The 26,250-nt window shown below is 39.6% G+C and overlaps 1 protein-coding gene across 10 annotated transcripts in view; it reads left to right on the plus strand.

Moving 5' to 3' along the window:
* The window catches only part of SGIP1 (SH3GL interacting endocytic adaptor 1), a 204,947-nt gene that overhangs the window by 150,305 nt on the left and 28,392 nt on the right, over nucleotides 1–26,250 (plus strand). For 6 of the 10 annotated variants that reach the window (XM_045802097.2, XM_087865980.1, XM_087865978.1 and 3 more), the window contains one exon: nucleotides 88–147. The exons of the other annotated variants lie outside the window; for them this stretch is intronic. In XM_045802097.2, coding sequence (XP_045658053.1) covers nucleotides 88–147 — 60 coding nt within the window. The remainder of the gene's footprint in view (nucleotides 1–87; nucleotides 148–26,250) is intronic. 10 annotated transcript variants of the gene reach the window in all.

Below are 26,250 nucleotides of genomic sequence, written 5' to 3' on the forward strand. Positions count from 1 at the left end.
GAGATTAATGACCTGTAACTCATACTGTGTCCTTCTCTCTCCCTCTCCTTAACCTTTCCCATCCCGCTTCAACTCCTGGCCATACAGAGAATGAACAGCCTTCCCTCGTTTGGTTTGACAGAGGAAAGTTTTATTTGACTTTTGAAGGTAAGTAGTACATAGCATACCAGATACTAATTGATACCCCTCATGCTTTTTTTCCCATCTGCATTTCCAAATCCCAGTTCTCTTCAAAAGACCTGGTCTCACCTTCTATATACAAATGCTATGGCTACTTAGAAAATATGAAATACTAAAGAAAATATGACATGAATTTGGTTTGTATGGGATCTTCAATTTTTCATATTTAAAAAAAAATCAAGCCAATTTGCAGTCAATATTGGTTACTTAACTAACTGTGTTAAATTGAAAAAAAAAAAAAAAGCAAACAAACACCTTTTTTGACCAAGGAACTTAACTCTGTCAACCAGGGCTCTTTCCTGACTCTTTTGCAAATGCAATACGACAAATGTAAGGACTTTTTGGTTGGAATCGGCATTTAATTTTGTTTTGGATAACTAATATTTCAGATACGACATCCATTACTGTAAAACATAAATATATTTACATATTCTTATGACAAGGAATGCTGCATAGGAGATCAGAAAAATGAGGAAAAGAGCAAAAAGGAGTATTGTAGTAAATTCTATTTGCATCTACTGAAATTGCAACTGACATGGCTGTAGAAAAATGGACAACTATCGCTGGACTTGCCATTTTAGAAGATTAAGGTGAATTTACATAAATATAATGTCAGATATTTAACCTCAATGTTGGATAATTTGTTATATTCTGAATTAAGGATTAGCATTCTTCTGTTTTATATTTAAATTCTAAATCATTTTAACAGGTCAGGCATTTGATAAAAAGTCCTATTTAAGCTAATTGTGGGGAAAATTTAAGTACTTTAATATAATTGTGGGCCGCCTCACCCATAAATATTGATCATGTAAGCCTCTACTTTCTACCATTTTAAATAGCTAAATTTCTCCTAGGATCAGAAGTTGGCCAAAATATATTCTACTCTAGAGTTGAATCTAAACATTGAACTTGTCTTGTGTTTCATGACAACGAAAAGCACTTTCCTAACTTGAGTGTGTGTTTTATCGCAATTTTAAAAATCGGAATGACTGATAGTGATATTTAAGTAGCTTGTGAGGTGTGGCTTTTTTCTCTCAGGGGTGAATTTTCCTGGCAAGATGGTCCTAGAGGTGGAAGTCCTTAGCTTGGAATAGCTTGGGTAGCAGCAGAAAAGAATGATCTGATTTAAAGCTTTCCAAATACCTGATGTCCTGTCCTGGCTCAGGTGGAGGACAGGTGGAGAGGTAATCTTCAGGGAAGGATGCATGTTTCCCACATGATGTCGGAAGCCTTCATCACCTCGGGTCATTACTTTTGTAAAAACCGAGATGCAAAATCCACAACTTATGACCTTCTAAACTTTCTCTTTGAATCAGATGGAATTAAAAACTGCCCAGGTGTTTTTTTACTGATCACATCTCAAAAGGAGAAGCTACAGTTGAATAGGTTGGTAATCCCAAAGTACAGCAAACACCTGCATCTGTAAAGGCCCTCTCTCTGGTTCAGGCTGGCCACAGCAGACTAGTTTACCCTGTGTTATCCAGGAAAGTGAACAGCACTCTACTGCCAACCCTGCCTCAAGTAATTGGGACTCCACAAAAAAACAACTTCGATGGTTTTTGTCGTTTCTGTTTGTTTCGGTCTTAGAGTATCTATTGGCTCATTTGCTTGTGTTGGAGTTTGGGTTTCTTTAAATAGAGAGAGAGAGACTTTTTTTGAAGATACCTATCTAAAGACAATGTTAGGTTGTTGGGTTCTTTTTTAAATATATATTATCAATCAAATATAAGTATTAATAACTGTGTGGAATAACACTGTGAACTACAATTTTTCATTTTAGGAAAATATAAAATATAAAATGTAATATTAGGTGTCTAAAGTTGGTGACATAGCCATTCTAATTAGTAAGATCTGAATTTCATAAGCATCTTGATTTAACCCAAGAAAGTCATGCGAGGAGGTGTTTTAATAGAAATAAATCAGAATCTCTAGTACCGTGTTACCTTCACTTTGTGCAAGTCAGGGGAGTATAGAAAGGGCTTCCCGAGGGGCTATGGGAGCAGCCATATCACAAATATATGCCCCTACTTATCTCATTAAGAAATGCTTATGCAGATAAAAGTACATTAAAATGAACTTCAGGACTTAGGAGAAACTAAACATTGCCACCTGAGCAAGAATGGCTCTGTTTTAAGAATGGAGAAGGGTGGGGTGCCTGGATGGCTCAGTCGGTTAAGCGTCTTCCTTTCAGCTTAGGTCATGATCTCAGGCTCATGAGATTGAGCCCCACATCGGCTCTGTGCTCGGTGCAGAGTCTGCTTGTCCTTCTCCCTCCCGCTCTGCCTCTCCCCCTTTACTCTGCACACCATAAATAAATAAATAAATAAATAAATAAATAAATAAATAAAACCTTTAAAAAAAAAAAGAATGGAGAAGGTTTATTTTCACCATTTGTGTACATTAGCCTCAGGTATTTTTAGCTAGTGCAAGCTGGAAGGATTTTTTCTTTTTTCTGCTGTGACGATAAGTGACATCGAAATTGCCTTGAGAATAGTGCCCTACCCAAATTTGGAACTCCAAAGGGCTGTCATTCAACATGTTCTATTGAATAGCACTTCTAGCATATTCTTCTAGGGCAGTCTGGTTTTACCCACATCTGTTATTATTCATACTATCATTTTCTTCAATTCTTCATTCAGGGAATACAGAAGATTCCCAGGTCAAATTATTCACCTGTTCTAAACAGCTTTTAAATCATTATTTATTGTCATCTAAATAGTGTTTTTATAGTGTTCAACACCTTAGCTGGTGTCACTCATTGCTTCGTTCTTATAGTGCTCTAGGCATTATAGTTACTCAGTAAGTGTTTGAGCCACTAACCAACCAACTAACTAATGAACATTGGCTTATGAATTTATTTGGAGATAAATGTGATATGCTTCATACTTCCAAATTTGAAAGATAGAAAAGTGTTAAACAACAGTTCTAACCCACAAGAGTTTTAAAGCTTTTCTTAGTATTTCACTGTGATAAACAATTTCAGTAATATCTTAACCTATTTAAGTTGGGTTTTAAAAATATTAAAGTTGCAAGACGTAATAACTTCAATTAATTCATCCAAGAGTATATCCTATTGGAGCTATCAAGTATTCTTCTGAAATGGAAGGAAGGGATAGATATTTCCATGACAAGTAGAAGATGTGATTATTAGACATTTGAACAGTTCCCTAGAGCATTTTAACATGAAGATATTTCCAGAAACATGCTGTCCCTGTCCTTGATTAGCTTATTTCACAACAAAATCATCTTGTACCTGGTAACGAAAAACAAACAAACAAAAACCCCTGCAACCATTCTTAAGTGTCCTTGTGTCTGAATATCATCTCCATCCTCTGTGCCTACAGGCTCTGGCACACTCATCTCTAGACTGTTCTGCGCTCCTGCTATTGCTCTTACCCTCTCACGCCTTCAGGAATGTCACATCCTTAGCAACACCCTCCTCTACATTCGCAGGCTCTCTGCCAACCTCGCCCACCTGTTTCCTTAACTGAATCCCAGCTCTCTTCAGAGACCATCACTTCTGTAGCACTCTCCCTGGAAAGTTCTCCAGTCTTCTGTGGGCCATATGTCATGGGACTACTAGGCACTGTTTGAGTTCTCCCAATTCCCTGTTGCCACTTCCAGACCCCCTCCTGCTGTGCTGCCCACCTGATCATTCCACCTCCTACCGCTCCTTCTTGCTGGCCACCGCTGACCTGCAGAGCATTCCTCTGCGTGTAACTACAGGCTTAGACATGCGGGAAGCCCCCTTTCACCCTCTTCTTCACCTTACTTCCTCGACTTATCCTGTGACATAGATTGATGCGGATGGCCCATCCAACACCCTTGTTCTGGGGCCTCTTTGACTTCTTCAGCTCCAACACACTTTCTCTCCATGCTACTCGGTAATCCACACCTCTGGCCACATCTTGGAAGTGGTCCCCACTGGCAAGGGTCATTTCGGCTATTTCATAACCAACAATTTTTCATCCTTTCTGTACACCAAGGACTAGATTAGGCAATGATTTTTTTTTTCATTTAACAAATATGTATTGAGGAGTACTGTGTGCTAGTACTCTGTAAGCACTCCCCAGTAGGAAGCAAAACCGAAAGATATTCCTGTCGCCATGGAGCTTACATTCTAATGTGGAAAGTCAAAAATAAGAAGATAAATAAGTAAAATATATCACATGGAGATGTTAGTAAGTTCTCCAGAGAAAAATAAAATAGGGAAATATACTCCCAGTGGAGTATATTGGAGATTGCAATTTTAAATAGGGGAACCTGAGGGTATAAAAGTAATGGGTCATAATAAAAATTATCTGAGTGCTTTAATATGTGCAAAGTACGCTCCACTATTATGTCATTTCATCTGCACCACTCACTGATGAAGAAATTAAGACTCAGAGAAAATAAGTAACCTTTGCAGGATCCCTCAGCCAGGAAGGGGCACAGTGGGAATTTGAATCCTGGTGGCCTAGCTGGAGACCTAGGATGATGCTCTGCTCTGCACACATGACCTCATTCAGTCTTCGCAACAGCCCTTTGAGGTCGGGGGTTCTGGTGGGTTTCCCTGAATCTCCTGACCTTCCAGCTCTCCATTCCCCTGACTATACCTTGTCTTTGACCTCACTGAGACCTCTGGTCTTCTGCCCACCCCATGCTCAGTGCACTGGCACTAGCTGACATTCAAGTTCTTTTCTAGACCCCCTGGAGGAAAAACATGTTTCTATAATGACTTTAATTGTCTCTACAACAGCAGCTACATTTCCTCCTTGGAATTATGTTGTCTATGTGAAAAGAATTCACTCTTGGACATTTTAAACTTCTGACCTCCTTCAGCAGGGTTTTAAATATCCCTACTTGATCATCGGTAAGACATAATCATAGGCATGGACCACTCAACTTTCCTTACCCTGACATAGTAATCACATCCTGTAAGAAGCCAACAGGTCGAATTTTTCACATATGACTGGAGGATATTAATTTCTTCATCTGAGAGTCACTGGGAAGAGGAAAATTGGAAGGCGTGACCTGTTTTCTGGGGAGCAACTATTTTGCTAGATTCACAATATTCTTCCAATGGGAAGTTTCTACTAATTGTCCCCACCCCACCATAAGGAGACCCTTTTCAGTCAACAATTTAATAAAGTTATTGAGTCCCCACCACTGCAAATCACAGTGTTACATACGACCAGGTTAAGAAAAAAATCTATAGAAACATAAAAAGCAGTCCATCTTCATTAAAAATATGAAAATCACACTCCCTAGGCATTCTGAATATTTATATGTAAACTGTATGGTAAATATAAAATGTAAAATCCTTTCTAGTAATAACTAAGGCCACAGAGTTTTTATGAATAGCCTAAGCTTGTTAAGATCCAAGTGAGACTGAACCAGCAAAGTGTTCTGCCAAGCACATCTACCAAGGGTTTCAGAATTCACGTTGCTGCTTCCTAAGACACGAGTTACCCGGTTCTGAAAATCTCTAGATTGACCAATCTGCTGATATTTCACTTGGGTTCTTGCTCTTTAAGGCAGTTGCCCTGTCTCACTCATGTTTACTGTATGGCTGGTGTGCTGGAAATGAGCCAGGAAGTCAGTGAAGGAGAAACCTCTTTCTCTCCACTACTCACAGCACTTCTTACACCACGTGTATGCGGTTTCCCCCTTACCCCAACAGTGCTGACACTAACAACCTGGAGTTAGTGCAGACCCCACAGGCTAAGGCCTCAGTCCTACAAGACTGCCCCCTCCCCACTTCAGATGCCAATTACACGTCCCAGGCTGTCACCTGTCCTTCTGATTGACCAGTTATAAATTGAGGGTTCTTACAAACCCCCGTCTTGGGTTTAGTAATTTGCAAACAGCTCACAGAACTGAACTTTACATTCTATTACCTGTTTATTATAAAGGTTACGCCTCAGGAACAGCCAAATGAAAGACATACCTAGGGCAAGGTTTGGGAGAAGGGACACGGAGTTTCCACACCCTAAGTATGCTGCCCTTCTAGTGCCTTGATGTGTTCACTGAACTGGAAGATCTCCAGAAGCCCAGCTTGGGTTCTGTACCCAAGATGCATTTGTTTATTATGTCTGCTATTTTCCTGGTCTCCAAAGTAATCTCTCGGATCTCTGGTAGTGACTAAGCCTGGGAGTTTTCTCTTGTATCCCCATCAGACTCACCTAGGACTGTAACAGTCCTAAATGCACAGTTGTTTCTGAATGTGTCCCTCACTCAAAAGAAAATGAGTCATTCAATACCTTTAAAATATATAAATGTTAGGGGCACCTGGCTGGCTCATTCAGTTAAGCAACTAACTCTTGATTTTGGCTCAGGTCACAATCTCAGTGTTGTGAGATCAAGCCTCACGTCGGGTACCGTGTGGGGTATGGAACCTGCTTAAGATTCTCTCCCTTTCTCTCTGAGCTTCCCCCACCCCTTTCTCTCTCTCTTTAAAATTTATATATAATGTTAGATGGCCTTGCTCTGTTCAGGATTGAAGACTTTTACTCCCCAGCCCAGGAGATGAACCCTGAGTTTGAATTACACATGCCTGGGCACAGAAGTAGATTACATAATAGCATTTCCCGTCTGACTGGAGTTACCAAATAGAGAACTGGTGAGAGCAGCACAAACCCCCAGAAAGAGGAGTTGCTATGTGTAGACAATTTTAAAACCTGAAACATAGGTTAAATTGTTTCCCGGAGCAGGAAAAGGGAACTAGGGTCAATGATGAATAGAAGAGAAAACGTAACGAATACCCATGCGTGGGTTCCTTCATTCAGTGGTCAGTAAGCCTTCCATGACGTCCTCAGAGCTCTAAGCCCCTGTGCAGGAGTGATGGAGGGAAAACGATGTCTCTGCCTTCTAGGAATTCGCAAGAAATGGAGGAGACGGGCTCCTCCTACTAAAGGCATACTATAGCAACAGTTATAAAAGAATGTAAAAAAGTGCTGGAAATGCATGAATAGTGGATAGACGTTAACCCGGAAGAATCTGGGATAACTTCTGGAGGCACAGGCACTTGCGCTGACTGACGAAATTTGGGGATTTACTGAAGCAGTTAGAGAGAAGCAGTAAGGGACTGACAGTACTGTCTTCATCTTGAGATATAAAAAACACCATCGTGGTAGCAACATTTGAAATCTACTAGGACGTGAAAGGGAGTGAAAGCTTCCATCCGGTGACACAGGGAGAAAGGTGCTGTTGTAAACCAGGGGAAAGGGGTCTTTGAGAGAACTAGATCTGGTTAGAAAAAATTGAGTTACTTTTGGGACCTCTCAACTTTAAGGTCCTGCACCTTCCATGTAGATGAGTCTAGGAGTAAACAGATTGTGCAAATTTGGGAGTCATTTGCTTAGAGATAAGGACTGAATCCATGGAGGTAAGGGTTTAACTTTGGGACATGCCTACATTCAGGAACCGGATTGGAAAAAGAACACATTGTGACTTGACATTTTCTCTATTCTATCCTTTCTTTAAATAGCTACACAATATTAGTGATTAATTTTTAATGCATGATATTGAGTGGCTGTGCTTTTGTGGAATGTATTACATGCCTAGATCTTTTGCTGATCTTTCGTCTCTCAGTTGTTTTTGCTCTAGGGAATGCCTAACTGGCTGACCCAGTTGCACTCGTTATGACTGTTGACCTAAGTACCAGATAGGAAAATTGCAGACATCAAGCCTAGAAGGAAAATACCAGCTTTTAGTTGGCTGTTATGGCAAATACAAGTCAACATAGTGATGAGGCACTGCCTCCTTTCCCTAACTGCTTCCCATCAAAGCGTCTGTCCTCTTAGGCTGTGTGTCCTTCTCGAGTGTCTTACCATCTTTAATCTCTACCTCCTTTTTCTTCCTTCTGACACCCAGTTATGAACACTGAAATCTGAACATAATACGAGACTAAGGATATTTTTAGTATTTCTTGTGTACATCAAATAAAAATGTAATGACTTGTATAATCTTAAAAGTAATTGAATAATAAATTTTGTATTTCCTTGCTTATGAATAGAGAGAAAGTTGTTTTTTATAGGATACTTCATTTTTTTTCCATGAAGCAGGAGTTCTTGCAAAATATTGTAATGTTCCCTACCTCTCCCCATAATAAACTTATAGCCATATCCGTCATGTTCAAAAGAAGGTATTTGTTGTCTTTTAAGCTATTATAGAGTTTGACTTGAATGCTCCTCATGGCAGCTCCAGTATGTATATGCCTCGACGTGCTCATAGTCGCTGTGCTTTAGCCAGAGTCAGGACTGTCTTCTTATGTTTGTATATATGTACACACACACACACACACACACACATGCGCGAAATTGACTATGATGGGTGCATAGCAAAATGCTATGGTTTTCTGTGTTTACTAATTCTGCAATAGGTAGGTATCTGATCGGGAAAACAATGAACAAATCTGTGGAATAAGGCCTTGATAATAGGCTATAGGGACAGATACTGCTATGGATTTATTCATTCAGTCCGCAAGTGTTTATTGAGTCCTTAGTATGTGCACGGTACTATGAAAGGTCTTAGGTTTACAGTAGTGAACAAGAAAGTCATGTTTCTCCCTTCGTGGAGCATAGAAGTCAGACATGAAACAAGTAGTTACAATAACGTGCAGAGATCGTTATATTCAGGAGATAGGTATTTTGGAAGTACCCAGCAGGGAGACCTACCCTGGCCTAGAAGTTAGGGAGAGCTTCCAAAGGAAAAGATGAGAGTGATATTTAAGTCTACATAGAGTCTGCTTTGAAGAAATACAAAATGTCGCTGAGTTAGAGTTCTCATATAAAAACTTATGTAATGTAAAAATGTTAACCTACCAGGTATATTGGGTATTATCCTAGATATTAAAAATAGAGTCCCCAATTAATTTATATCAGTTTATTCTCAGCACACACACACACACACACACACACACACACATATAAATAGAGAAAAACATATGTTTCATTCATAGAGAATGAAAGAGAATGTATATACATGTATATATGGAGAGGAAAAGCATTTGTGTGCGCATGCGCGTGTGCACGCATTGGCTCTGGAATTAACCCTCCGGGTCTGAATTATAGCCTCAGGACCTTTTCGACTTTAGGTAAGTTATCTAACTTTTCTAAATCTCGGTTTCCTTCTCTGGAAATTGGAATAGCCTTGGCACCTAGTGCGTAATGTTGAAGTCACAATTACATGGTCAAGTATTGAGGTCAGTGCATGCGAGGAGCTCAGTAAGCATTCGCTATTAGCACTGTTCTCCAACTTCACACTTCCCTTGCTTGTAAACATGGCTGTGTTTTGTATGGTTTTTGCCCGCTTTGGAGAAGGTTTGGGTGTAGCGCTCAAGCCTTCTTCCACACATGTGGCAACTTGATCTGCTGTGAGCTGCCATGTGGCCTCCCTCCTTGTCAGCAGGGACAAGGAGCAATCGTCTCCCCACTGCTTGTGGAGTAAGAGAATGATTTGGAAGCAGAATGCATCCTCCCTGCTGTACACCCCCCGCCTCCACCAGAGCCTGTCATTAGAGCTGACTCGTGGAGACTAATGATCTGGCTGGGGATACACTCCTCGGGGTGCTGTGTTCATGCTGATGGGAGATGCTGGAAGAAAATCTGTTACCGTCTCTTTTATTAAAGGGTTTGTAAATCATGGCATTTCAGCAGATTTGACAAGTAATTTCAAACTTCCCGAGAAAAAGAATGGAGAAGCTGAGAATCACCAGGGGGGAGCCGCTTTACCTTTGCGTAGTTGCGAGCCTTCATCATGCGATAGTTTTTTTTTTTTTTCATTATTATTATTATGTGTCGTCTAAGAAGAGCTATCCATAAATTAAGGCTGCCCATCCATTGTACTCTGGACTCCGGCCACCCCAGACAGAGAGAACCCCTGGCCACCCCTTTCAGAGAGGAAAGCTGACATAATGAATGAAGAAGTGATTCAAAGAGGTGGTGTCAAGACTCAAGAGAATCTCCCATTTCTAAGCCACTTCATGGATGTGGAATGAATGTATTTAATCAACACCATAAATACCCTGAAGAGATTTTAGTCAGTCCTTTGTGAAAGGCCTTTGTAAACTATAAAGTACTATATGCATATAATCGTTTCCTAAAACAATAGTTGGCATTAATGAATATTTAAAACACGCTAAGAATTTTGCCTTCATTGCTTCATTTATTAAGTCCAAGATTGATTTGGGCCCATCAAGATAATTTAAGACAGAGCACCAGGAGGAGCGGTTGCCCTTAAGATTTTGTTCTTCAGCTATTTTGCAACATGCACCTGGCAATAATTTCTACCAGAGCACGGACTTTCAGCAGACAGGAGTCCTCATGGACTAAGTCACCAGGATGTGAGTAAATATGGCCTTGGGATTTCTCTTCCTGCTGGCACACCTTCACACAGACAGCGTGTGCTATTTACCATTGTGTTTCTTGATCTTATATTCAGAATAATTACAGGCTGCCTTCCCCTAAGATCTGATTTAGAGGCTTGAAATATGCCTCTGAGAAAGCACAAAAGGTTATTCTGGAGAAATGTCCCAAAGGAGCAAGGGTGATGTTAATTTTTCGAGGATGTTTTGGTGACTTTTGAGAGTTGCAGTCGTCATTGTTAAGCTTGAGGCCGGGAAGAGGAAGCATGAGTTATTTAATGGTGATTACTCCTTTCCTTAGATTTTGCCTCTTTTTGGACTCTGCTTGCGGCCCATTCCCCATGAAACCGGCAGCTCAGATCACAGGCTTTCAGACAGGTCAGACTACAATAGCATTCTTCATGCCTTTCCATTCATAAATATCGGCCCCCAAGGGAGTAACTTTTAGTAGTGTTCAAAATCACCAGCATCCATTTTTTAACTGTAAGAACAAAGAACCATTCAAAAAAACAGAGGAGAAATGTAGAAACCTCAGTGGTATTTAAGATCTAAATCCCAATTTCTATTTATATTTTTTGCCACAATATCAAAGTAATGTGTGCTCATTACAGAAAATTTAGAAAAACAGAAAAATATAAAGAAAACGAAATAACGTATAGTCTGATAACCATAGAAAACCACTGTTTTCACTTTGGCGTATTTCATTTCTAACATTTTTCATGTGACGTGGCTGTGCATGTGTAAGCATGTGTAGTGTATATTTTTGTAATTATGCATCCTTTTAACATATGATAATTTCCACCATGCCATTCAAATGTATTTTAAAATAGTTCATAGTTTGCTTTAATAGCTCATAGTTTGCTTTATTCTGATCATGAAATTGATTTGAGCACATTATTTTTTAAAATTCACACAATGTGGAAAGTATATATAAAGAAGTAAATAATAAGAGAAAGAAGGAAATCCTGCTGTTTGCAGCCACACGGATGGATCTTGAGGGCATTTGCTAGGTGAAATAATCCAGACAGAGAAAGACAAACACTGCATGATATCACTTACATGTGGAATCTAAAACAAAAACAAAAGCAAGTCAAACTTCTAGAGACAGAGAATAGAAAAGTGGTTGTCAGGGGCTGGTAGGTGGGGGAAACAGGGAGAAGTTGATTAAAGGGCACAAACTTTCAACTATACAATGAATAAGGTCTGAGGATCTACTGCCTAAGATGGTGAGGATGGTTGACAGTGCTGGATTGTACAGTTGGAGTTTGCTAAGAGTAGAACGTAAATGTTCTCACCAGATAGATAGACAGACAGACATATATATGTCTGTGTATATACGTAAGGTGATGAATGTGTCAATTAACTAGATGGGAGGAATCCTTTCACAATATTTATGCATATCAAATCATGATGTGCACTTTAAATTTCTTACAATTTTGTTTCTCAATTATACTTCAATAAAGCTGAAGGGGGAAAAAGATCCTACAACTTCCAAAAAAAAAAAAAAAGAAAGAAAGAAAGAAAGAAAAATGTAACTACCTCCCTGATCGCACTTTTGAGAGATTAGTAGATATGACATTTTAAACATTTGATGAAAAATCTTAAAGAAAGGCCTCTCTCTATATATATGTATACACACACGTGTGTGTCACATTCACTTGATTCCAAAAGGCTATCTTTTGGGATATGTTCCACTGGTTTAATAACAATTTTTGGGGTGCAAACTAAACTTCATTAAATGTAGAAAAGCATTTTTTCTAACCAACAGCAATAGACCAAATGCAAGCCACCATCTACAGTGTAACAACTGGAAAGTGAGTCTAAAGCTATTTCATATTCAGAAGAGAAGATGGATCTGAATCAATTCTGACCGTCCGCAGTTAGGTTTTTATGCCGCGTGTTCATAACCTTGACCTTTCTTCTCTTTGATGTTGATAGTTTCAGTTGGGGCGCATCAAAAATTCCAGGCTTTTATCTGCTTTAATATTCCTGAGCTCATTCATACATTGCCAAAGGTAAACAGCTTTTTCGAAAGTCATCCAGAAGTTTTTGACAGATACAGTTTTAGCACCTGGGTTCTATATTCTTTCATGATGCATAATTCAGTCAGAACCTACTTGCCCCGTCTTCCAGAACTCTTTACAAAAGCTGTGGCGGTTTCTCCTGCCTGCAGTTGCGTGGCCTGGTATGTGACAGTTTATCTTTCGTGTACAAATAACTTTTCACTTGATTACTGCATCAGATGGAATCTTTTTTAAAAAGCATTTTAAGGGGAAAGAGGGTCCAACTGTAAGTTAAAATGTAGTCATGAGAGGCTACCGATCCAAGTAACTCAGCTCAACTGAGGAGACTGTGAGGGGAGCCAGTACCTTCTACTCGTGGTGACATTCCCACAAGTACAGACAAAGACAGTGGCGGCACTTGCTCTGTCAGCAGCGGCCAGTTTTGTTTTAACGTTGTTCACGAGATGTATCTCAACATGAGAACTGTCAAAATGTTTTCAAAAGTATGTTTCTTAAGATCAAAGAAATATGTTACCCAGAATTTTATGCAAATAGAATATATAATCTGCCCTGTAATCTTCAGTCAATAGTAATCATTTCTCTCTTTTTTTTAAGATTTTTTTTTTTGAGAGAGAGAGAGAACACGCATGCCAGTGGGAGGAGGGGCAGAGGGAGAAGGAGAGAGAATCTCCAGCAGACTCTGCGCTGAGCTCAGAGCCTGAAGCCGGCTCAATATCACAATTCTAAGATCACAACCGGAGCCAAAACCAAGAGTCAGACGCTCAACAGACTGAGCCACCCAGGCGCCCCAATAGAGCCATTGCAACTTACCACATGCAGTGTGTGTGTGTGTGTGTGTGTGTGTGTGTGTGTGTACATGTATATGCATATATACACATACATCTGTATAACCATATTAATGGTTCCATAGTATTATATGCATGTACCTTTCTTTTATTAGGGGATGTTTAGGTTTTTACCCTTTTTATTGCTATTATGTAAAATGGTGCATAATAATTAATTATGCAAAAAATAATTATAATTAAACCTATACCCTTATGTACTTGTCTTAATTTGTCCTAAAGAAAATTACTAAAAATGCAATTGCTATGTTAAAGGGTATGCACATTTTAAACATTACTACATTATTGCCAAATATCTCTCCAAAAAGTTCACACCACCATTATGATTAACAATTTTTCCACACCCTTATTAACATAATTATACCAATATTCTTCACTTTTTCCAATCTAATTGGGAAAATGTGATATGTGATTGTTTTTAGCTCCATTTTTAATTACTGAAAACTTTTTAACATCTACCTAGCATTTCATTGTCATGAATCATGATTTATTTCACTTCAATTATTAGGCATTTAAATTGCTTCAAGTTTTCCCACATGCAGTGAACATCTTTGCATAGAATTCTTTGGCCTGAAGGTATTTTCTTAGAATAGATACTTAAAATTGGAATTATGGGCTAAAAGCATGCGGCTTTTAGAAGTTCATGGTACACTTTGCCAAGCAATTTTCTAGAAAGGTTATACCAATTTTTACTTCCACTAACATTATCTTACAGTACCTATTTCATGAAGTACTGATTTCTTAGATCTTTTCTAATCTTAAAGGGTAAAAATTTCTCTCATCCTGTTGCATTTCTTTAGTAACTAGTGAGGCTGAACTTTTCATACTTTTTAAGGCATTTATGATTTTTCAGTGAATACCTTGTTCCTTTTTAAAAGCCTTCATGTTGCTCGCTCGTACTTGAGGAAGACTCTAACAAGCTAATGCATTAGTGTTGTCAACTCCTAGGCCATGCTTTCAAGCAGCCACCGCTTCTCTAAAAATACGTACCAGACTTTCCACAGGAAAATAGATTTCCCCCACCCAAACATGCTTGGGTGTCTTTTTTGGAACCTCTAATTCTCCCGATTCCTTAACAGACTCGTTGCTTGTTCTCTTGGTGCTCTTGGATCTGTGTCACTATCCCTACCATTGTATTCTGGCCCTGCTCCTGTCTGGTTTGAAACCGGACCCAGGATCTCTCTAGCGTCCCTGAGGACATCAAACCCCCGACTCTATTCACTTCCTCCCCGCCCCAGCTCAGGGATTGCTCATGGTTCTCACGGGAGAACACCTCTCCTGGCTTGACCAAGCCCTCCAGCCTTTCTTTCCTGTACTCTGTTTCTTCGTATGGTCCTTACCAGATATTTTCCCGAGTCTCTTGATTAGCTCACCCATAACTATGACACCGCAGATATTAGTCACTTAGCGTAAGTTTGAAGAAAGAGACTATTATCCTCCAGCAAAACCAGTGTTTGCAGTTTTCCCCAAGAGAGTTGCTGAGATGTACAAGGACGTTCACGTCCATGACTCTTTTAGACCTAGACACCAGGGCAACCCAACCTTTCTTCATTATCCCCTCCTCTTACCCAGGGAGTCTTTTTAGACCTTTGTTTTCCCCTAATCATGCCCCAGTAGAATTTTAATATCACAAATGTACTATACATCTGGTTGTGTACTGTATGTCCATCCGTGTGCTTTATACATAAAAAGTTAAGATTCCTTTCGCTTTCCCCCAAGAACCAATTTTCACCCCCTTTGGGGTGATACTCCCCCACGAAGGATGCACACTGTGCACCCAGCTGAATCTTGGAGCAAAGCTCACTAACATGAATGGGCAAACATTGATAGCACAGGGTAGGGCTTAAGAATGCCATTGAGTTTATCCCATTCCCCCATAAGCTGGTGATGGGTGGTGGGGAGGGCACGTATTGCATGGTGCACTGGGTGTTATACGCAACTAATGAATCATCGAACTTTACATCAAAAACCAGGGATGTACTGTATGGTGACTAATATAATATAATAAAAAAAATTTAAAAAAAAAAAGAATGCCATTGAGTTTAGACCTGGTTTTCAGTCCCAGCACCTCTGCTTACTGAAGTGCAAGTTACCTTGGGCAAACCATGTAATTTTACTAAGATTCAATTCCTTCAATGGTAAAACATACATAATAATGATATGTACCTCAAAGAGAGGTTGTGAGAGTAGAAGACAAAATGCACATAAAGTATTCAGCACAGTGGCCATCACACACAAGTGCTCTAAGTAAATTAGCCCTTGATATCATTATTCGTATTCTTTGTATACCATGCTCTTCCTGGCTCAGCCTTAGATGCCGGAACAAACAAGTACTATCTATACAAAATTGTCTACCATTTGGTCATGCAAGTCCTCATACCAAAAACATTTTCATTGTGGCTTTGTCTCTCACCTTGTGTCCATTTTTAACAATAGTCCTTGTGTTGAATATTTGATGTGATTTTGATGATGAAAGCAAGTATAGTTTATTTTCTGAGTAAAATCTATTATTTAAGGCAGTTAATTAAATCTGGCATTAATATTGGGTGATGGTTTGGGAACTGTAAGCAAAGACCCAGTTCAGAAGAAAATTCTCTATAAAACATGACAAAAAAATGTCAACTGGTCATGTTTCTGGACTGAGTGAAATCTGAAAAGCAAGAAATATATGCTCATCATGCAATATGTGCCCTCCTTAATACCCATCACCGGCCTATCCCAATCCCCCACCTGCTCCCCTCTGAAACCCTCAGTTTGTTTTCCAGAGTCCATAGTCTCTCGTGGTTCATTCCCCTTTCTCTTTACCCCCCCCCTTCATTCTTCCCTTCCTTTTCCTACCAATCTCCCTGCTATTCCTTTTTTTTTTTTTTTAAGATTTTATTTATTTATTCGACAGAGATAGAGACAGCCAGGGAGAGAGGGAACACAAGCAGGGGGAGTAGGAGAGGAAGAAGCAGGCTCATAGCAGAGGAGCTTGATGTGGGGCTCGATCCCATAACGCTGGGATCATGCCCTGAGCCGAAGGCAGACGCTTAACTGCTGTGCCACCCAGGCGCCCCATCCCTGCTATTCCTTATGTTCCATAAATGAATGAAACCATATGATAATTGTCTTTCTCTGCTTGACTTATTTCACTTAGCATATTCTCCTCCAGTCCCTTCCATGTTGCTGCAAATGTTGGGTAATCGTTCTTTCTGATGGCTGAGTAATATTCCATTGTATATATGGACCACATCTTCTTTATCCATTTGTCTGTCGAAGGGCATCTCGGCTCCTTCCACAGTTTAGCTATTGTGGACAATGCTGCTATGAACATTGGGGTGCATATGGCCCTTCTTTTCACTATGTCTGTATCTTTGGGGTAAATACCCAGTAGTGCAATTGCTGGGTCATAGGGTAGCTCTATTTTTAACTTTTTGAGGGACCTCCACACTGTTTTCCAAAGTGGCTGTACCAACTTGCATTCCCACCAACAGTGTAAGAGGGATCCCCTTTCTCCACATCCTCTCCAGCAATTGTTGTTTCTTGCCTTGTCAATTTTTGCCATTCTAACTGGTGTAAGGTGGTATCTCAATGTGGTTTTGATTTGAATTTCGCTGATGGCTAATGATTTTGAACATTTTTTCATGTGTCTGTTAGCCATTTGTATGTCTTCATTGGAAAAGTGTCTGCTCATATCTTCTGCCCATTTTTTTATTGGATTATTTGTTTCCCGTGTATTAAGGAGGGCACATATTGCAGGCAGCACTGGGTGTTATACACAAACAATGAATCATGGAACACTACATCAAAAACTTATGATGTACTGTATGGTGACTAACATAACATAATTAAAAATTTTTAAAAAAACAGTACTAGGACAACATGATTGGTAATAAGCTCACACGAATATTGTTACAGTATAGTTAAATTTAAGCCCGTTACCATAACTACAAAACCATCATTAAATATCTTCGCATTATTTGCCCAGTGTGGTGTTTGTGTAACCCTATGCACCATATATACACATATGGAATTTCATATGTGTGTATATGAAAATTTACTTCAAATTGATCTATCAGGAAAACAGAAGTGTTTTCCCCAAATTAAGAGTCCTCTCTCTGTATGTCAACACAGACTTTCCTTTCCTCTGAAATAACAAACAATTACCAAAAAATAAAAAGTGGTTTTGATATTCAGCTTACAAATCCTTCTTCTCTTTAGACTTTATGGGGAAAAAAAGCAGTTTCTCTTGCTACCATTTTGGAAAGCTCAACCCATATCCCACTTCTTAAATATTTTCTAGAAAACATTTATGGGAAGAATGAAAGATTTTAGGCATTTGCCCTTTCCCTGAAGTCTCATTTTATTCCTCTTTTATTTATCACCTTCTAGTTATATGACATTAGCCAAGCTACTTAATCATCATAAGCCTCAGTTTCTCTTCTGTAAAAGGAAAAGATAATGGTAATACATACCTCAAAATTTTGTTGAGAAAATTGAAAAGGTCTTAAAAATTAAAAAACAAAGCAAGAAAGAAATATATGCTCATCAAATATATACTGTATTTGTATGTATGTATGTATGTATATCTCCAGATAGGTAAGCAGGGATTTAGGAAGAGAATTTGTTTTTACTGGCACCCAGCAAGTTAGTTGATGCTCCTTATCTGGTGATGTGAGAAGCCAAAGTAGCAATTGGGGATACTTCTAAACTTTTATAAGTCTCTGGTTTTGTCATCTATAAAACAGTGATGGTAATATATTTTTTCTTAAAATTATGAGGATTCAGTAAGGTAATACATGTGAAACATTTAGCAAAGCCCCTAGAGTACAAAAAGTAATATGGTCAATTTAGCTCTCATCACAGCATTATTATTTATTAGATTAGGCTATAGCATCTATTAGGCTACAGAAAATTCTCAAATAGACAAAAATATACAAATATACCAAAAGACACAAAACAGTTTATGCAGTATTTTATATGCAGCATACACGCGAACACGTATATGTAACATATACACATATATTTCATATCATTTAAACCAACTAGTTTATGTAAAATTGTAACATTCAAAGATGTAGAGAAAAAGAAAAAACTAGAAAATTTTTATGTAGTAACTTTCTTTTGACTCCTTTTCTTACAAACCTGTCCTAAATATGTTTTGAAAATGAAGCTGCTGTGATTTTTAAGAAGTCACATTGCTGTATTAATCATCACTTCAGCTAAGATTCACAAGATCTCAAAAGCACAACTCACCTTCTCAAGGAAGCTCTTTGGATACAATTCTTTCTACTGATGTAAGAAGTTCTAATCTTCTCTTTATCTTCTCTGGTGTGCTAAGTGCCTATAGCCTTGAGGGGAGCCTGAAGCAATATGTTACGTTTGTGACTGCTAGGCAGATTTTTCTTTGTTGTTCATGGTGATGGCTGTCATTTATTGAGCGTTTACTATGTGCAGGAGGGCACCCAGTGAAACTCTTCACCCAAGTGTCATTACTGGCATCTTTGCAGTTACTGGATTTTGTAGGAAAGTAAAGACCAATATGACATGAAGGTATTTACTTGTAACATTAGTCCCCATTCGAATATTACTTTTCACAAGTTAACACTAGCGTCTGTAGCATGTGTCCCTAGTCATTACATAAATGCAGTCAGTCAGTTTCTCCATAAATGTGTGATCTTTCAAACAATGCACTTACAATGCAAATACAGTGCGCATTTGTTGAAAAGTGAAATTGCCAACCATAGAATGGAAACAATATTGTGTGAAGTCAGTGAAAGCCATGGTGTAAAGATCTTTATATTACACTTAAAGTCATTCTCAGCTGACAGTTTAGCAAAAATAAAATTATTATTAACTAAAGAAGAAAAGGAAGCTTACATCATACACACTTCAAAAGAAAATCAGGAATTTGAGGGGCCCTTAAGAAATTTGTAAAACTCTCAATTAGCTCTGCAGTAATGGCTCACTTTATGATTACGAATCAAAGCCAAATCTGAACCTAGATTGGTGTGTAAAGCTCTAATACAATTTTATCAGAAAACTGAGCCCTTTCTCAAAATACCAAAACAAGTCATTTTTGCTCACTCTAAGAACTCACTAATTATTTAATTGTAGTGTGTTAAAAGATTTTCTCACAAATTCAGTCTATGACAGCTTCAAGTCCCAATCAAGCCTTTTGCCACTACATACTATGAAATTTTAGGAACTGCTTAAAGACATTCATTTTTAAGTGATTTTTTTTCTGATACTGACTATCCTCAGATAAGGACATGCTCAGTCATCATATCTAATTCTCATAACATCTGTGCGGGGTATCATCTCCATTTCATAAAATGATGAAGCTTCACCTCGGGTCAAGTAACCTGCTCAAGGTCACACAGTAAGTGATAAAGTCAGGATTCAAATGCAATTCAATTTGATTCCAACATTATGTGTCTCTCTCACTGCATTATACCGAATATCATCTATAAATTATCATAGGATTAAATACGATTATCTTTTTATTCATTTTAACTAATACAATCCACTCTTTTTTAGAAAAAGCTAACCCAACTCCCACTGTCCTCTACTTCATACTACTCTTGGAATTTCTTCTTTCTTCATTTATGCAGTCTGAGGCTTTCTGTTGCTTCCATGTGTTGGTTCCATCTCCAGCATTCTTACTCCTGGACATAAGGGTCATTCGCCTCCCTCCTACAGCAGGCCTGGTGGAGTGGACAGTTCTTTGGATTGGTAAACAGCGAGGGTGGGAACGGTCTTCCAACAAACAAGACCACCCCCTCCTGCTGTTCATGCCTCCAGTTGTGCTTTCAGAGTGACTGCTTCCAACCCCAGGTGAACAGAAGGTAAAACTTGCTGCTCTCATGGAGCCTGGGCTTTTACAAGGGCAAATCTCTCTACGGTCGGATGAGTTGCTGGCCTTGATACCAGTGTCCCAGTTGAATGGGCATGCAGCTGGAGTAACTGACCTGCCCAAGGCCAGATGTGAACTAAGCAGCACAGTCAAGACTGAAGTCCACACCCTGTGACACAGCCCTGGACTCTTTATTGAGAGAGCAAAGCATCATAACTAAAAGATGGGGCGCCTGGGTGGCTCAGTCAGTTAAGTGTCTGCCTTCGGCTCAGATCCTGATCCTTGGGTCCTGGGATGAGCCCCGGGTGTGGGTCCCTGCTCAGCAGGGAGTCTGCTTCTCCCCCCTCCCCTCTGTTGGTGCTCTCTCCCATGCATGCACACTCTCTCTCAGATAAATAAATAAAATCTTTAAAAAAATAGTAACTAAGTATATAGGTCGCTTGCTCTCTGACTATGAGCTAGTTTCTTAAGCTCTCAGCTCTTCCTCATTTGTAAGAAAGAGATGTTGAAAAGAGCACCCACTTGGTGAGACGGTTGTGTCTCCAAGGAGATGGTACACGTGAGGCATCACAAGAGTTTGGCACAAAGTGAGGGCACAGTAAGCAAGAGTTATTACCATTTATTGAGCATATAGACACAAATGCTACCAACACCCCTCGGGGAGGCTCTACTTTGACATAAATTCATAGTAAATTTAAAACAACTGACAATAAGTCCTCTCCGTGAGCTGGTCTTCAGGTGAAAACAGTTCTGACTTTCAGGACGGCCAAGTGGAAAACGTGATACATAAAATGCAGAAGAGGGTACAGAGGGGAGGTGAGGGGAGGTGAGCAAACGGCCCAGGTTTGCTTCGGGCGCATCTCCACGCCAGTGACCGACCGGCGGTGGTGTGAGACCGGGCGGCTCTGCGAACCCGGCGCGCAGACCTGCACTTACCGTGACGTTAGCCTTCTTGTACTCTCCCTCAATTTCTGGACCTGAGTGTTTTGCTTCCCCTTCATCTCCTTTTTTTGCTTTGTATCTTTCTCTTTTAAAATCTCTCTCTCTCCCTTCCCTCCCCCTTTCTCCCTTCCCATGCTTACATCCACAGTTTATACTCCACACTCGTACGCACATTCCGATGAACTGTTCAGGGAATGCTTCCCCAAGTTAGTGACCTTATCTTTTCAAGATGCCATATTGTTATGAGGATTTAATTCCTTCTTAGCCTTAGGGGGGGTGTGTGTGATGTTGCTTGGTAATGAGAGTCCTAGAAAACTGCCTTTGAGAAAATATCAACACATGCTGGTAACTTGCGTGCCTTTTCCATTTCTCAGAACTCCTTAAGTACGCATGTCAGTTGCTTGCCAGGCCCCTGGAACTGCGATGTTGTCAGAATGCCACACGCTAGGGGCAGAAGCATGTCCTGGGGATACTGCAAATGTGCCGGCAGATGCCTAACCTAATTTGCTCTGACTTCCGTGCTCTTAGAGCAGAGTAGGTAAGAGTGTGGGATCCAGGGTCAGGCAATCCTAGGTCTGCACCCCAGTGCTGTTCATACCGCTTATAACTGCGTGGCTGTGGGCAAGGCTGCTGAATGACTCAGGGCCTCGGCTTTCTCATCTGTGAAACAAGGACAATAATGGTGGTTGCTTTGTAGGGATCGTATCAGGATTAAGAGTTAGTATCAGTAGAGCTCCTTGAATAGTTCTTGGCATGCAGGAAGACGTACCGATGTTTTCATTGTTGCTACTGCTGTTTTTGTTAGAGTCAGGACCTGGAATTGAATTTTTGCTGTACTGCTTTCTAGCAGAGTGACCTTGGGCGACTGAAATAGAGATAATTACACTGAACCCGTTCATCCCTTCAGTGTTTGAAGAACATAAAGCCATCTTAATGTTTGATATTTTATTATGTTGAAGGATACACATAATAGATACCGTTTCTACTTTGAATTCTTTAAAAATAATCATTAACAGGAATCTAATAATTATAATATTAAGCTGTTCTCTAACTTCATATAGTGCTTTATCTTTCATTTCTGCTTAATATTGTAGTCCCATTCCATACCGTAAGCTCCCTGAAGGGAGGGGCATATCTGTCAGCACTTAGCACAATGCTTAATTATTACAGGAACTCATATTTGAATGAATCAAAAGAAAACATACCTTCAACCAACTTTTATGTCCTACTGCTGCAAGGATTTTATCAAGCAACTTAAGAGATACAATGGCCACCTATGTGATCTGCAAAAAGCTAAGCATGCATGCACAGAATTGATTGTTCTTCTACAAACAGAATGTTAGTGATGGAAGGACCCTAGCACTGCTGGTGTAGCTCCATGCTCAGTGAAGAATACCACCTGTGTGTCATCTCCCTTTGTTTTCTACCTAAATACCTATTCGACTTCAAAACTGAGTCACAGACGATTAAATAGCTTGCCCTTAGTCGTGCAGGTTGTAAGTGGAGCAGTCAGGATTCACACCCAAGTCTATATGACTCCAGAGCTGGAATTTCCTTTTGTTAAATCGTGGCATAGCCTCCCCTATGCTGCTCACTTGGCAATTAATTTTCCAGTGAAATAATCTCATCGTGCTGTCTCTTGAACCATTAAGTTCTTGCTTGCGTATGTTACTGCTATTAGATTTTCCAATATGTTTATGTCTAATTTTCTGGAAGTTTACATATTGGTGTCCCCACCACTATCTTGCACATAGTAGAGGCTCAGTAAATGTTTGATAAGTCCACTCAAATCTTCAGTGAAGGGATACTGTTTTCAAAGCAGCTTACTTCGGTGTTAGAAATTGTTTCTACAGTTCAAAAAAATTTAAATGCCTATAAACAACTTAAAATAATAGAATCCTAAAACAGAGATTTTATGTCTATTGCCTTCATTGTATGATCGAGAAAACCAAAAGTAAATTGACTTGCCCAAGGTCACAAAGCTATTAACTTCCAGATCCATGGCCATGAACCATGGTCCCTCGGGTCACTGTCTGGTAATGTTCTTTCAGATGTTCGGAAATAGTTTCTAGGCCCCTCTTAGCCTTCTTAGGCCATGAGGCTTAAATTTCTCACCATCTTAGACTCCCCTGGTATTAGTCCAGTTTTCCAATAATCCTATTAACAGGTACTTCCACAGGTACTGCAGGGGAACGAAAGCTTTTGTTCATTCCTAATAGCATTTTCATGGAGTATAATTATACTTTATGTGCGATAATCTGGCATTCTTAGGAATAAAAAATTTATCTGCCTTGTGTTTCGATCATCCCAGCTTGTAGTAATAAAACTATATCTTAAGGAAATAATTAGAAAGGAAAAGAAGACCCATTTACACAAAGATGGATTTAGAATAACTGCTCCCTAGAAATAGCCCAAAATGTGGAGATTGTAGAATAATACATACTTATCAAAAATGGTATGGAGACCAGATAGCAGTAAAGAAAATTATGCAACAAATGAAAATAAAGTAAAAAAAAATGGCATATAATTGCAGTGTATCAGGATGTGAAGAATTTAAAATTGTAAACTGTGTATCCTTTAAGGTAAGAGGGTTCTTTGTAAAGTTGTGATGTTTTCTCCTCTCCTGGCATTATAGATTAGCTCTGAATAAGGACAATAGTGCCCATAGGTAAACATAGCTTGAATATAGGGTTTCTGGAGGGAATGGGGGTAGGTGGGTCACGAAGAATAGCCATGGGTCAGACTGCATGTCTTAGTCCATCCTGGCTGCTGTCACAAATTATCACAGACCAGGTAGCTTATAAACAAGATAAATTTATTTCTCATAGTTCTGGAAGTTTGTAAGTTCAAGATCAGGGTGCCAGTGGCTGGGTCCTGGAGAAACCCCTCCTCCAGGTTGCAGATTGCTGGTCTTGCTGTCTTCATGTGGTAGAAGGGACAAGCTGGCTCCCTGGGGCCTCTTTTAAAAGGGCACTAATCCCAGTCTTTAGTGCTCCACCCTCATGACTGTATCCCCTGCCAAAGGCCCCACCTCCTAACACCATCACCTAGGGCCTCAGATCTGCAACATATGTACTTGGGGGGACACAAACGTTCAGACCACAGCACTGCAGATGGTCTTGCCCATCATTACACTGAAGAGTTTCATCTCTGGCTTGTGGATAAGTGGCCTGATTACCATCTGAGGAGCTTGAAAACACAGCACGCAAACAAAAAGCAGTAAAGCCATCATTTCTGGGGAACCATCTGTTACTCATCTGATGTAGCCCAACTAGTGACATGTGTGAAGCCCAGCAATGACAGCTGATGATCAACTCCATCCCCCAAATATTTTTCACATGTTCTTTCACCAAGCCAGTTTTTCCCAAAACAATTGTTTGATTAATTTTTAATCTTGATGTATAAGCATTCCATGTTTATTTTTGCTGGTATTTTTCTTCTTAGTTCCAGCCCAGTATTCCAAAAGATCATTATTTAGCACCGTCATTGAGTCTGTCATTATTTAAGATAATCTGTATTATCTTAAATTGTGATACGAGTCATAAAAACAGCTAATCACTAATGAGTGCTTACTATGGACCGAGCACTGTGTTGAATATTCTACCTCATTTAATGCTCAGAATGGGCCTACAGGGGGGTGTTATTATACCATCCCTGCCAAAGGTCATGTAAATAACAAGTGTCAGAAAGAAGACTCAATCCCAAGTGTGTCTAATGACAAATCCCATGCTCTTAGCCACTACAGTGTGTCATTTCTGAGCGTCTTTCCCAGTTTTATCCAAGGCACCAGAGAGCCCAGACTAAGGCTAGAACTCTAGGGTATTCCCCTAGAGGCTTCCTTCGCAATAGACGTAAAACCACTGATTTATGCTCATTGGATATTATGATTCATCTAATAGTCCATTCACTTGGCAAGACTATTATCCACCCGACTTTCACAATTTTATTCACAGGAAAAGCATGGAAAACCATTAAATGCCTTGAAAAACTGAAAAATATTATGTCTATGGCATTCCCTTTATCTGTTAACATCGCATTTCTTGCCAATGTCATCATTTTCCTTTTCACCTACATGATTGTCCTTGTCCCTAAATTATCTGTCACACTATTGCTAGAGCAATCTAAACTCAAACCCCATCATAACTCCCCTATTTCAAGTACTTCAGAGGCTTCCCATCTTCTACAGATGGTGTTCTTAACCTCACGTTTAGGACCTCAAATTTTCCTAAGTATTTACACAAAACTTCTCATAACCTTATTTCTAACCAACCTCGTCTCCTTCCATGTCTCACCTTTCAATACCCACCACATTTGTACACACTCACATGCAAATAGTGCCATACTTCCTGTGGTTCCTCAAAATGCCATATGTTTGCTCAGTTCCACACATATGTACACGCTGGGCCTTCTTCCTTCTCCCCCTTGTGAGATCCTATTCATTCTCAGACCTCAGTTCCAACATCACTTCTCTGACCTCTCCACTTCCTTCATACGTTACATAGATGATATATGTAAAACACACACTAAGTATGCAATGAATAACAGTGATGGAGGTGATGCTGGTGAATTTTTTTTTAATTTTTTTTATAATGATTTTTTATTATATTATGTTAGTCACCATACAGTACATCCCCGGTTTTCGATGTAAGGCTCGATGATTCATTAGTTGTGTATAACACCCAGTGCACCATGCAATATGTGCCCTCCTTACTACCCATCACCGGCCTATCCCATTCCCCCACCCCCTCCCCTCTGTAGCCCTCAGTTTGTTTCTCATAGTCCATAGTCTCTCATGTTTCATTCCCCCTTCTGATTACCCCCCCTTTCTTTAGATGCTGGTGAATATTGACGATGATGATATTAGCACACTGAACTGTAACTCCTTGAGGACAGGGATTATGTTCAACTTCAAACTTTTTGATTATGTTTGACCTAACTTGGAAACTACCACAGTGCCTTATACATAGTAGATAGTAAGCACATGTTTGTTAATAATCAATTACCAAGTTCAAAATATTGAAAGCCAAGGGAAGACAGTAGAAGAAGGAACCACCAGGAATGAGAATTACCAAAGAAAAC

This window comes from Ursus americanus, chromosome 12, assembly GCF_024610735.1.
Source record: "Ursus americanus isolate L20-20 chromosome 12, mUrsAme1.1.p, whole genome shotgun sequence".
NCBI lineage: Eukaryota > Metazoa > Chordata > Mammalia > Carnivora > Ursidae > Ursus > Ursus americanus.